The sequence below is a fragment of the Raphanus sativus genome, chromosome 6, assembly GCF_000801105.2.
Source record: "Raphanus sativus cultivar WK10039 chromosome 6, ASM80110v3, whole genome shotgun sequence".
In the NCBI taxonomy this organism is placed as follows: Eukaryota; Viridiplantae; Streptophyta; class Magnoliopsida; order Brassicales; family Brassicaceae; genus Raphanus; species Raphanus sativus.
Genome location: NC_079516.1, coordinates 6,689,500 through 6,700,811, shown reverse-complemented (window position 1 = coordinate 6,700,811; position 11,312 = coordinate 6,689,500). Strand labels below are relative to the sequence as shown.

At 31.0% G+C, this 11,312-nt stretch overlaps 2 protein-coding genes across 3 annotated transcripts; one reads left to right on the top strand and one right to left on the bottom strand.

Moving 5' to 3' along the window:
* Positions 1-671: 671 nt before the first annotated feature.
* Positions 672-1,677, top strand: LOC108810742 (uncharacterized). The gene is made up of 2 exons (XM_018582825.2): positions 672-859; positions 1,243-1,677. The coding sequence occupies exons 1-2, from the start codon at positions 816-818 to the stop codon at positions 1,523-1,525; spliced, it is 327 nt and encodes a 108-aa protein (XP_018438327.1). The 5' UTR covers positions 672-815; the 3' UTR covers positions 1,526-1,677.
* Positions 1,678-8,911: 7,234 nt separating this feature from the next.
* On the bottom strand, positions 8,912-11,107 carry LOC108812911 (uncharacterized). Of its 2 annotated transcripts, XR_001943512.2 has the most exons (4): positions 10,436-11,107; positions 9,985-10,329; positions 9,213-9,905; positions 8,912-9,051 (listed from the first exon to the last, which is right to left on the bottom strand). XR_001943512.2 is itself a non-coding variant. In XM_018585307.2 (3 exons), exons 1-3 carry the CDS (start codon positions 10,892-10,894, stop codon positions 9,330-9,332), a joined length of 1,380 nt encoding a protein of 459 aa, XP_018440809.2. In that variant the 5' UTR covers positions 10,895-11,107; the 3' UTR covers positions 8,912-9,329. The 2 variants fall into 2 exon arrangements, 1 of the variants encoding a protein (XP_018440809.2); XM_018585307.2 differs by having other exon boundaries at positions 8,912-9,905.
* Positions 11,108-11,312: the final 205 nt, after the last annotated feature.

The following is an 11,312-nucleotide window of genomic DNA, read 5'->3' as shown; positions in this document are numbered from 1 at the left end:
AGGCAAAAGACGAGACTAATAAATGGAAATGCATAAGGTCAAATTCTCTAGTTTTTTTTCTTTATGTTTATGTTTCATCAACCCTAAAAAATAGTCTAAGACGAACATATCAAACTAACGGTTAACATATAGAAACAATACGACCATATTTTAAACATATCGAACGTGGATTACGTGATGCACGGTTCAAACGGTTAACATATAGAAATTTACATACATATACAACCTTGTTGTTCAACTGATGAATACCTTTTGCATATTCTGGAAATATTGGAATCTGAAACCCGAATCTCCTAATTGATTGTACCACTCGGTCAATGGGAGTCTATCCGCACGTCAAATTCTTTTAAACTAACTAGTAAGTAGTAACAAACTGAGAAGGTATTAAAGAAACCATATATTATCCTCACGTTAAAATCTTATAAAGTAAGTTAAGTAACAACTAACCAACTGAGAAATTATTAAAGAAAACATATATTATCACATGTTAAATTCTGTTAAGTAAAACTAACAAGTAATAAACCTAGAAATTATTTAAAAACACATATTGTTCTCTCCTTTTCCCTCCCCACTCTCCAGATTCTCCCCCCACTAAGTACAGTTTCTCGCGTGTGGGTATATATAGAGACGACGCCAAAGAAATTTAAGAGCACAACCTCAAGTTATATAGATTGATAGAAATATATAAATATCAACTTATATCTAAGGTAAATACACTATTTAATACACTATTTAATAAAACATAACAAAGTTATAAAAAGACCAATTTGTGTCTTTGGTCTGAGTTCGTGGGCGTACTTACATACATAGTACTGATGGGAAGAAGTGAGATCGCCAAAGTACCGATGCTGCTATTAAGGTAAACGCCACAAGTTTTCTTATCATTCTTTTTTTTTTTAAACACAAGTTTTCTTATAATTCTTATTTTGTTTTTACTCATAAAATGATATTGTCAACAACAAAACATGTAATATAAAGTAGAAACATTAAAAAAAATTGGTACATTGTTTTGTTTTCTGGTAAAGTAAAATAAGAAAATTAAACATCAACCTTATTAAAAAAAATCTTACGAGGAATCTTGGACCAAACATTATTTCTTAACTGTCTTTATATAACTAGCTAAGGTGGTGTTAAAAGATAATCTAGAAGTAAATGTGTGAATTGAATATAGAAAACTTGAAGGTCCTTAGTGGATAAAGAGAAGAAAAAAGTAAATATATTTTTATGATAATGATGATTTAGGAGTTGGAAGCATGTTCAAGGACGTGCAAGGATAAGCAGCAAAGCTGCAAAACAAAGGCCGATGGTCATCTCAAATATTTCCGATCACAGAGTAGAGATCAATTGTGGTGGCGCAGAGGAATGGGTCCCACACCCACGTACCGGAATATTCTTTCCTCCGGGACGAGAAGAGTCAGTGATGGATGGTGTCCCTGACGGTGCTGCTTCTTTTGACATGACGTTTTGGCTTAGGAACGTCGACGGTGTGGACAAACCTGATCCTGACCATCATTTTCCTAACTGAAACAAAAAGTGTAACTATGACTGAGTGATGTAAAAATCATAATGAGACTATACTATGTAACTATAGCAAAAATAATCCCGAGGAATGGTGTGTACGCACGTTAATTTGATTATGACAAGTTTTGTATAACGTACGATGGTTCAATAGCAATACTTAATTAATTAATATATTCGTTGTGATTATCACTTTGAATGTGCTACTTTATGCACAATTTAGTTTTATTTTGAATATCAAAATTTCCTATACACTCGAAGTCTTGATTATTGTTTAAGTATCTGTCTAAACTAGTTTCACCATTCACACTTTCCTTGATAGAACCATCACTACATCTACAACTACACGTGAACGTATTTTGAAATATATACTTCTTGCAACTATCATCAGCCCATTATGTAATCGGATTAAATTCGAAACTTATTTACAATCAAAGGTGGTTACTAATCGACATCTATTTATTTTTATGAGTTATAACACTAGTTGTACTTTGATATTCTTGAATACCTTTACGTTAAATGCTCCAACTTTTGTCGTTCTGTGCTGTATGATACCAAATCAAACTATTAGTACAAGATATTTTAGTAAAGAAATCAAAAGTAAATTTATGCAAACTTGCCATTAAGACTTAAAGTGGACAACCAAAGAATAAAGAGTTAGACATGAACTTTAACAATTTAACAATTGGTATTAGATTGGTTGACAAAAATCTGAAAGAAGAACTAAATACTTTCGAGAGATAAATAGTATATCCTATGAGTTATGAATCATAAGTGTATGTGTGATATAGATTAAGTCAGAAGATCATGAAAGTCAGTTGTGTGACACAAGATGAATGTGATCCTTAATTTGAAGGAAAAAATGTGAAATATAAACTAAGTCTTACATTGGATAATTGTACAATGAGTGTATAATATATAAAAACAAATATAATTCTATTAGTACGAAGCCTTTTAAGAAGGAAACCAAAAATAAATACGGGTTTGCCACTAAAATCTAAAATGGATAATATCGTACTAATAAGAGAATAAATAATCGGATATAGCCTTTAACAATCCCAGCATATTTATGATTGATCTTGTGTAGGATAATATTGCTACATGATATGATATAAATAACCATTATATAAGTATTGAACGAATTGAGTTGTCCTCAGAGAGGGGGTAATACAAGTCTTCAGGGAAATAAATTCTAGAACATAACTGTCAACACTCAGAATGGCAGTATTCACATAAATGGATGACTGAAACCTACCCATTTCGTCTAAAATGATTTTCTATGTACAATCACTTACCAATCTTTGCCGACAATTGTTAATTTTAGTCTGTGGTTAAAAGCTAGCACAATTACATTTTTAGTCTTAAAGTGCTTCACAAGTTTAGGGTAGTGTTTTTATCTCAAGTCTTAATTAACTTCATCTCAAACATTTCATTTTCTTCTTTGAGATACGAAAATAAAGCAGAAGGATATGATCAATTGATCATGCATACTTATAAGTTCTAAATAACATTGGACAACTCATGAGATATGGTCATAATAAGTTTACAAGTCAGTTATGTATTGCGAAATTGATATAGCAAACTGTGAAAAGACCAACTAATTAAAAACAGCTATTATGGAAACATGGTAAGCTTTAATTAAAATTCGTTTAAGATTAAGTTTAGGGTTAAAGTTTTAGTTTTTCTTTTATTCTTAAAGATGAAAATCTACAATTTTCATTAAAACAAAAGTTCATTTTCTACAATATCTTTGATAAGAAGAAGTATCTGTTCTTAAAACATTTTTTTTGTCCAACAATAGTCTTTGTTTTCAATCATTTCAATAATTTATCTTTTAAGTATTTTTAATAAGGTTTTATAGTGAACACTTAACTAATATAATGATAAAGATTATATGTAACCGCAGATTCATATAAAAGTGAAAAGTAAGATATATTCCTAAAGTCATATCAGAATCACAGCTTCTTCAACAAGTGATATTCCTAATTTTAGAACATGAAAATGATTTGAACAAAAAAATGATAGTAGATAAATTACTCAGAGAATGATAGTCGACAAATTACTCAGACATATTATTTGAACACATCTACGAATAAAAATACTATTTTAAATTAATTTGTTGGTTAAAAGTTAAAACTTAAACGGACATATAGAATCCAAAGAGTTGGTGTGTAATGGGGTAAAAGACAAATAAGAGCTGGGAGTAAAAACCAGTCAAAAACACAGAGGGACTTAGCAAGTGACAGTGCAGCAAAGCTTCTCACACATCCATGTCTCAAATCATATGCTCTAAAAACCTTACCACGTTCATTCACATGCATGTTTTTACATGTTTAATTTTATTATTATTATAATTCTGTGTAGAGCTAGTAATGTATCGTATTTTACTCCTTTTTAACGAAAATGTGTTGGGTTTGTCTATAATATTTTTATAAGATCCAAGACTAGAATCAATCTTAATATAATCTACGCAACCGCACGAATATTTGTTTTCAATTTTATATACAAAGTATTTGTTTTAGAGCAATAATGGTGTATATACTTTAATGTTAATCATATATTTAAATATTTATATAATTATTTCAAATATAATAATTTTATAATTTACATGTTATGATTAATCAACTATTTAAAACTCACATATATTTGTCATTTTTATTATATATTATCTTATTGTATTTGTATATAGTTATTAAACAAATTTGTATATTCATGAAAAAACATATTTTAAAAAAAAAATTTATTTAATTTGTACTAAATTCTGACTCGCTCTTCAAAGCTGGATTTCCTTTTATCAATATTTTTATGTTTATTTATTTTAGATAATATATTATTGTATATACAAAAATCTAAGATATGTTAATTTTTAGGCATGTATTCTATAGTTTGTTAATTTCAAGTCATTATGTCAACATATTAAATTTTTAACATAAATAGTTTATATTTATGAAAATAAAATTTGAAAATACATCAATTTAATATACTTTGATCATATTTATTTCAATATAATAATTGTATTTTAACAATGATTATGATTATAAAGTAATAAAATAGGATATACTTTTAATTTTTCTTTTTATAAATGACAACTCAATATATATTAATGCATAGTAATAGTTCATTGCTAATTACGAAATTAGTGAAAATATTTACATCAACTTTTTGAAAATTAAGATTTTGTTAAAAAAAATTTCAACAGATTTATTAGATTTTTTATAATACTATATCTAAATATATATTTATATTTAAAATTAAAAGATATGATGATTAAATGAGTTACAAAGATTTTATATTATTAGCTTTAATGAAATATATTTTAATTTTATACATGTTTTTATAGTTTGTTAATATTAACACGTCTTAACAATGTATTATATTTTTATTTTTGAACATAAATATTTTTTTGAAAAAAGTATAAATTTATCAACTTAATACAGTTTTATCATATTTAGGGCAATACAATCATTTTCTTTTAATATGATTGATTATGATTATATAATAGATAAAAATATGATATAATTTTTATTTTCATTTTATAAACGATAACTGAATATATTAATATATAATAATATTTCAAAACTAATTTTGAAATTAGTGAAAATATTAAGATCTTGTTAAAATATTTTTAACATATTTGTTAGAATATTTAATTTAAACAACATATTTATATTTAAAGTGAAAACATATCAAAAGATATTGAGATTAAATTAGTTCAAAGATTCTATATATTATTAGTGCTAATAAGATATATTTAATAAATTTTCTAAACGATAATCCAAATTTAGAAAAATTACACATGAAGGCAATTCCACAAAGCAAGATAACTATCTTCTAGGCTCTAGCCAATTTTGAACTTGACTCTAGCAATGGTAGTATACTATATTTCAATTTTTGTATATTACTATACAGTTTGCGCATATCTTTATATTACTGTTTCTTTCTCTTCCCCCCCTCCCCCTTCATCGTTAGAATGTAGGTCGTTTGTTTGTTTTTTATTTTTTTGACAAAACGTTTGTTTGATTATTCTCTTCAAGCCTTCTGGAACATATTGAAATCAAATCAATTTACATAATACATGTATACAATTCATTGTTTCTTAATCGACGAATTGTCACTTTGACCTTCGTACTTATGTCGCTAGGTTTGCAGACAACTTTTTATAATTATTACCGTGCTTACTTGACTAACTTGCAAGATTTAAGAACGTTGTAACGAATATTGTTGGTTATGATCAACCTACTTTATGTTATGACCTTATTCATTGTAAACTGTAGTAAGAATTGGAATATGTAGTATATTGTCTAATCATATGATATAACGATCTCCAAGTTTGGGTCTTTTAAACTTTTGAATCATATATTATTGGTCTTTTAGTGTTTAATGCAAAGTACGTTTATATTTAAGAGCTTCGAATTCAAAATGCGAGAGTGGCAACTTTTAACACTATTCAAGTATTCGAAGTGAAAATGGAACAAACTTTATGATTCATTTATGCATTACTTTATTTGTGATTCGGTTGATGCTATTTGTAAGTGCTCGTTTTAAAACATATTTTGATCCCCACATTCGTGTAGGTATCTTTTTATTTTATAAATGTATAAATTTATTTAATATTAATTTATATTAGCAGTATATTACTAATTACAAATTAATCAATGCATTAATTTATAGAATGCATTTGAAATTTTTAATAATTTTTTCATATTTTTTTAACAGATTTTGTTATAACTAAGAATAAAATTTGAATTTACAATTAAAATTCATTAATACTTTATAATTATTATGATTTTTAAAAATATTATGTGTTTAATAGATTAACGTAAATCATAAAATTGATGTAGTTGATGAAATAAATTTAGTATATTTTTTTATGGTAGATAAAAATTGTATTTTTCTTTAGCAGAGAAGATTATAAAAAAGTGAGTAATATGATCCAATGTATATTTTAAAGCTTTCCTTTCCAGATCAGTGAAATGCTATCATTGTTCTTTTTGAATGTCAATAAATTATATAATTGCGTATTTTAACTGTAGTTGTTTTTAAACTATCCAATTCAAGATTTTGAGTTCAGAAACAGGGATTTGTACTCACTCTTTTAATATGCGGAGTAAACAACAATCAATCAGTTGCAAAAAAAAAAATCAAATCTTGATTACACAAATCATTGTGTTACTCATATTACTGTATATCTAACTAATGTATAACTAATTTTATGTATTACAGTAAAATACAATTGATACATATAGACATAAGAGTTATTAAAAGAATGGAAATCGAAATTTCAATATTAGATATTAGACAAATGTTATATTTTAATTTTACAAATAATTCATTTTAATTTTGTATTTATGGTTCAATTGTTAATTATTTGGATAACTTAATATATTCATTTTATAGTTTATGGTACATTATGTCAAACACCCAATCATTTGACTAAAGTTTCCTAGAAAATCCATAAATAAGTATTAAAAATATGTCCTCAAAATAATCTCCAATAAATAATGCTAACACGACTTCTACAAACTGATAAAATGTTAAAATGAACAAAAAAGAAATTCCACATTGAAGCTAAAAATATTAGACTTTTTCCTCACTTTAAAAAAATAAAACTTTATTTCTGACTTTTTACATCAAAAGAGAAGAAAAAATGCATATCTTATAAGTGAAGGGACTGCGAATTTTGCAACATGAGGTGCCCCACTACAAAAGGACAAAAATCATGAATAATATATTCAACTCAACAATCCTTCTTAATATAAAATACATACATGATACATAAATCACCATATTAAAAAGGATATATTAAAAGGAAAAAAGTAGGAAAACGTAGACAGTTGTGATCTGAAAAAACAAAGAAAAGTCATTAATTTAACCAAAAGCAGAAATATCGACCCCAAGCAAGCATAAAAAAGAGGGTCAAAATGGACCCCTCACCTTCATTTATAAAATCATATCCCCACACCAATTTAATTAGATACACCAAAATATATATATTCTGAAATGCATTTAATGTTTAAGAAGTAAACTAGATTTTGACCCGCGCTTTGGAAGCGCGGAATATTTTACGATGAAAAATTTCACTAATAATTTAACAAATATTTTGGTAATTTTTAAAGAGTGTGTATTTAAAATATTTTTGCATTTAAATCAGTGTTTTTAAATTCAACCCGATTGTGATTATACCGATTAATCCGGAGATCTGACAATTCAATTTAGGTTTTTAAAATATACATATTAAAAAAATCACTAAAACCCGAGACTAACCGATTGAACTGATGGATGACCGATATGTAATCTAATTGGATTTAAATTGTAATAGTTTCATAATTTGTAATCTTATAATCCAAATTTTAAAGTTCATTATTTTACAATTTATGAAATTATAACGTTTCTACAAAATTTTAAAGAGAAAATGATATATATAAAATAACTAAGATTAATTATTGTATTGTTTGGAAACATTGATAGTAGTATAAAAATATATTGTTTGGAAACATTGATAGTAGTATAAAGAAATAAGTATATTGTTTTGAAACATGGATAGTAGTATAAAGAAAGGAACATTAGTGATTTAATGTAGGTTTAACTATAAAGTATGAAGGTGTATTTAATTTAAAAACTTACAAAATAAATGTTAGGTCCAACATAATGATTCTGTTTTAATAAGATAGATGATCTTTCATCAAACATACTAACACAGTATTCAACTTCGTATCCAGAAATATATTTAAAAAATGCAAAACCAATGGCACAAACATTTATTTGTAAATTGTTAAAAACCATGAAAATGAGATCTTGAGAGTTGAGAGTGTAGATCTATCATAAATATGGTCGTGTGTATGTGTGTGGACTCGACTCTCAAGGGGTCATCTTTCCCTTTCATTAGTTGCCAAACAAGTAGGTACAAAGTCTATGTTCACATATTATCACTACTACGAATTTAACCCCAATCCAAAATCACCAACTTTTTCCATATTTTTTTTTTTCCATCTGGTTTCATTAAAAACGTTGAAGGATACAAGGTGAAATACAGAGCCGGCGGAACATTCGGAACATCCCCGGGAGCTAATACCCATAAAGGGAGACTAGAACCCAAACAACCGGGCTGCATACTAACATCAAGAACTTAAACTAAATACCTACACTCCTTTATAGAAACTCATAATCAAACTCCCATAGATAAAAAGAACAGACTTAAAAGCATCTTATTGATTAAACTCATAATCAAACTCCCATATTATTTCGATCAATGTGAAATTTTATTTGGTTATATTCTCTTTGGCATCTTTTTTGTTTTGTTCACATTATGTTCTTTACTTTCTTCTACAAGTGGCCGAAGAGGATAATTGGATGAGATCATTGTAGAAAAAGCAGAGGCTTTAGATGAACCAAAAACACCAAACATATCTCCATACATATCCCAAAAGAAAGATGAACAATATCTAGATTTGTAGTTAATATCGTTGATTTAACACAAATACTTAATGATAGAAAAGTAAAAGCAGCAGGCAATTCTCCTTCTCTTGCCTTCACCTTGCACAAAAACATTGAAGGTGAGAAATTAAATAAACCAAACTGAAAAAAACATTTAAGTAAACCAACCAAAACTCCATCCCATCTAGTGAGATCAGAGTAAAAAAAAAATCTACTTGGATTCGATTTGAACCGGTGAATCTTCGGTTATGCTAACAAACCTGATTCCTAATCCGAATAAACTGCTAAAAAGGGTTAGCTCGAGATATGAACACTTTCTTTTTTTCCATTGCCTAATGAAACCTTCAAGGGCTGTTTTAGTCATAACCGTTAAGACATCAGTTCTCCAAGGCTGCAACTTTAGCCCTGTGAGCTGCAGACAAATTGCTCTTCCCTCTTTCCTCTTGTCCGTATTCGCATGAGTCTGCCACAGAACCGATCTTGAGATCCGCCGGCGGTATGAAGCAATCGAGAGACAAACCAGGAACGTTAAACGCAACTTCCTCAATCGTCCAGCTCTCTTCCATCTTCGTCCTCGTGTGACTCATCGCCACTTCACCAAATCTGAAAAGGGTCACAACCGAATGCCCCGAGTGAGCGATCATGACCCCTTCCACCTGGCGATAATCGTCTAAGGACGAGTTGTACGTGGTCTCCCAGAAAACAGTATCTCCACCGTTGGATTGGATCCTCGTCAGATGCGAATCCTCGATGTGAACCAAGAGCCCTGTCTTCTGACTAAAGTACCCCGAGAGGACGTGTCTTATGATCTCAGCTGGTCCTTCACTCCTCGCCTTTAGGGTTTCAGGGTCAGTGCAAAGCTTGAGAATGAAGCAATCTTCACCGTTGACATTCTTCTCTCCGATACACTTCGCATCCGCGAACATCGCAGCAGTAGTTCTCGGATCAAGACCCTGAAGATCATCCACAAGAAAAAAAACACTAAGAATCTCTCTCTCTCGAACTAGAACTAAATCAAAAGATCTTTATTACCTGAAGTCCACGGCGGAGAGGCCTGACGGGTCCTTTAGCTGTATGAGAACCAAGCCAAGGAGTGTGTCTCCACACGAGCTTTCCGTTACACCCAGCGCGAACTTTATTACCGCCAACAGCGAGCTCGACGTACCACATGTCCGGATTCATCTGCCAGAGAACGAAACCTCCGGTCTCGGCCTTTGACGGGTTCCGGTTCCTTACGGTTCTCGTCGCGGTCTGAAGCTCGGAAGTAATCATCTTGAGCTTCCCCATGGCGTAAGCGTTTTTGATTGAGCTTTGAAGCTTCTGTCCGCCGGAAGCTGCGGTGTACTGTTGAAGTATGTACTGCGCAGATGATGTCTCCTGCAAAGAACAGTAAAACGACGTCACTTTAGAAGAACGGTGAAACGACGTCACTTTAAAGAACAAAAAAATCGAAAAAGGTTTAGATCTTTATAGAAAGACTAACGATTGGAGTGTTTTTGATGCAAAGGTGAGGCAAAGGATCAGAGGAGGAGACGTGAATGGGAGCGAGAGGAGCTCCCATGACTCCTAAAAGAAGCCTCAGATCGTTTCTCCGGTAAGCCGCCGTGGCAGCAACAGAGGGAGCGCGAGAGAGCTGTCCTTTGACCCAGTTACCTAGACCCGACCCGAGCCTTTTCGAATCTCCTCCTCCTCCTCCTCCTTCTTCGTCTAGATCGGGTCCTTCCATAACGGGTCTCAAGCTTCCGGATCTCTCTATTAAAAGCTCCGGTTGGGTTACATAGTAACTGGCGGCGGCGCCGCCGTTAGTGAAGTTCTTCTTCTCCCGGGAGAGTGCTGTCGTGGGTGAGCTGGACCGAGCGGGGCTCACGGAGCGAGACCTTGTCCTGGAACGCGACGGCGAGAGACCTCTGAGAGCAGAGAAGAATCCTGGCTTTTTCTCCATTTCCAAAAACTTCGTCTTCTTCCTCGTAACGTTACACAATAAAAGGGTTTCGCAGAGAGAGTCACCTTAAGAGCTGTAGAGGAGAAAGATTTGATTTTTTTTAATTTTCTTCTGAGTCTCGCAGTGAAGCGAAGAAGAGAGTTTATGAACTGAGAGAAGGAAAGCGAAACGAGAGAGAAAGACAGTGTGATATTCGGGTGTGTTGAAATGACTATTCTACCCTCTAGTTGTTATGGATTTTCCAGTTGAGGAAAGACACGCGCTCCCTGGTGTTCACGCTAAATAGGATATATTCCTTGATTTCTTTCCAACCTGGCAACGCATGACGGACACGTGTAAGGAGATGAGCGGCGAATAATGGGATCTAACGGTACTCGCAGGAGTGTTGTGAGGTTCGCGCCGTTAAGGATGGTGGACG

Bases quoted from the DNA above. Each gene is read 5' to 3' on its own strand.
- LOC108810742 (XM_018582825.2), top strand. From the start codon at position 816: ATGGGAAGAAGTGAGATCGCCAAAGTACCGATGCTGCTATTAAG. The intron at 860-1,242 runs GTAAACGCCACA...ATGATGATTTAG, and splicing joins GTACCGATGCTGCTATTAAG to GAGTTGGAAGCATGTTCAAG.
- LOC108812911 (XM_018585307.2), bottom strand. From the start codon at position 10,894: ATGGAGAAAAAGCCAGGATTCTTCTCTGCTCTCAGAGGTCTCTCGCCG. The intron at 10,330-10,435 runs GTTAGTCTTTCT...TGTTCTTTGCAG, and splicing joins GCATCAAAAACACTCCAATC to GAGACATCATCTGCGCAGTA. The intron at 9,906-9,984 runs GTAATAAAGATC...GATGATCTTCAG, and splicing joins CTCTCCGCCGTGGACTTCAG to GGTCTTGATCCGAGAACTAC.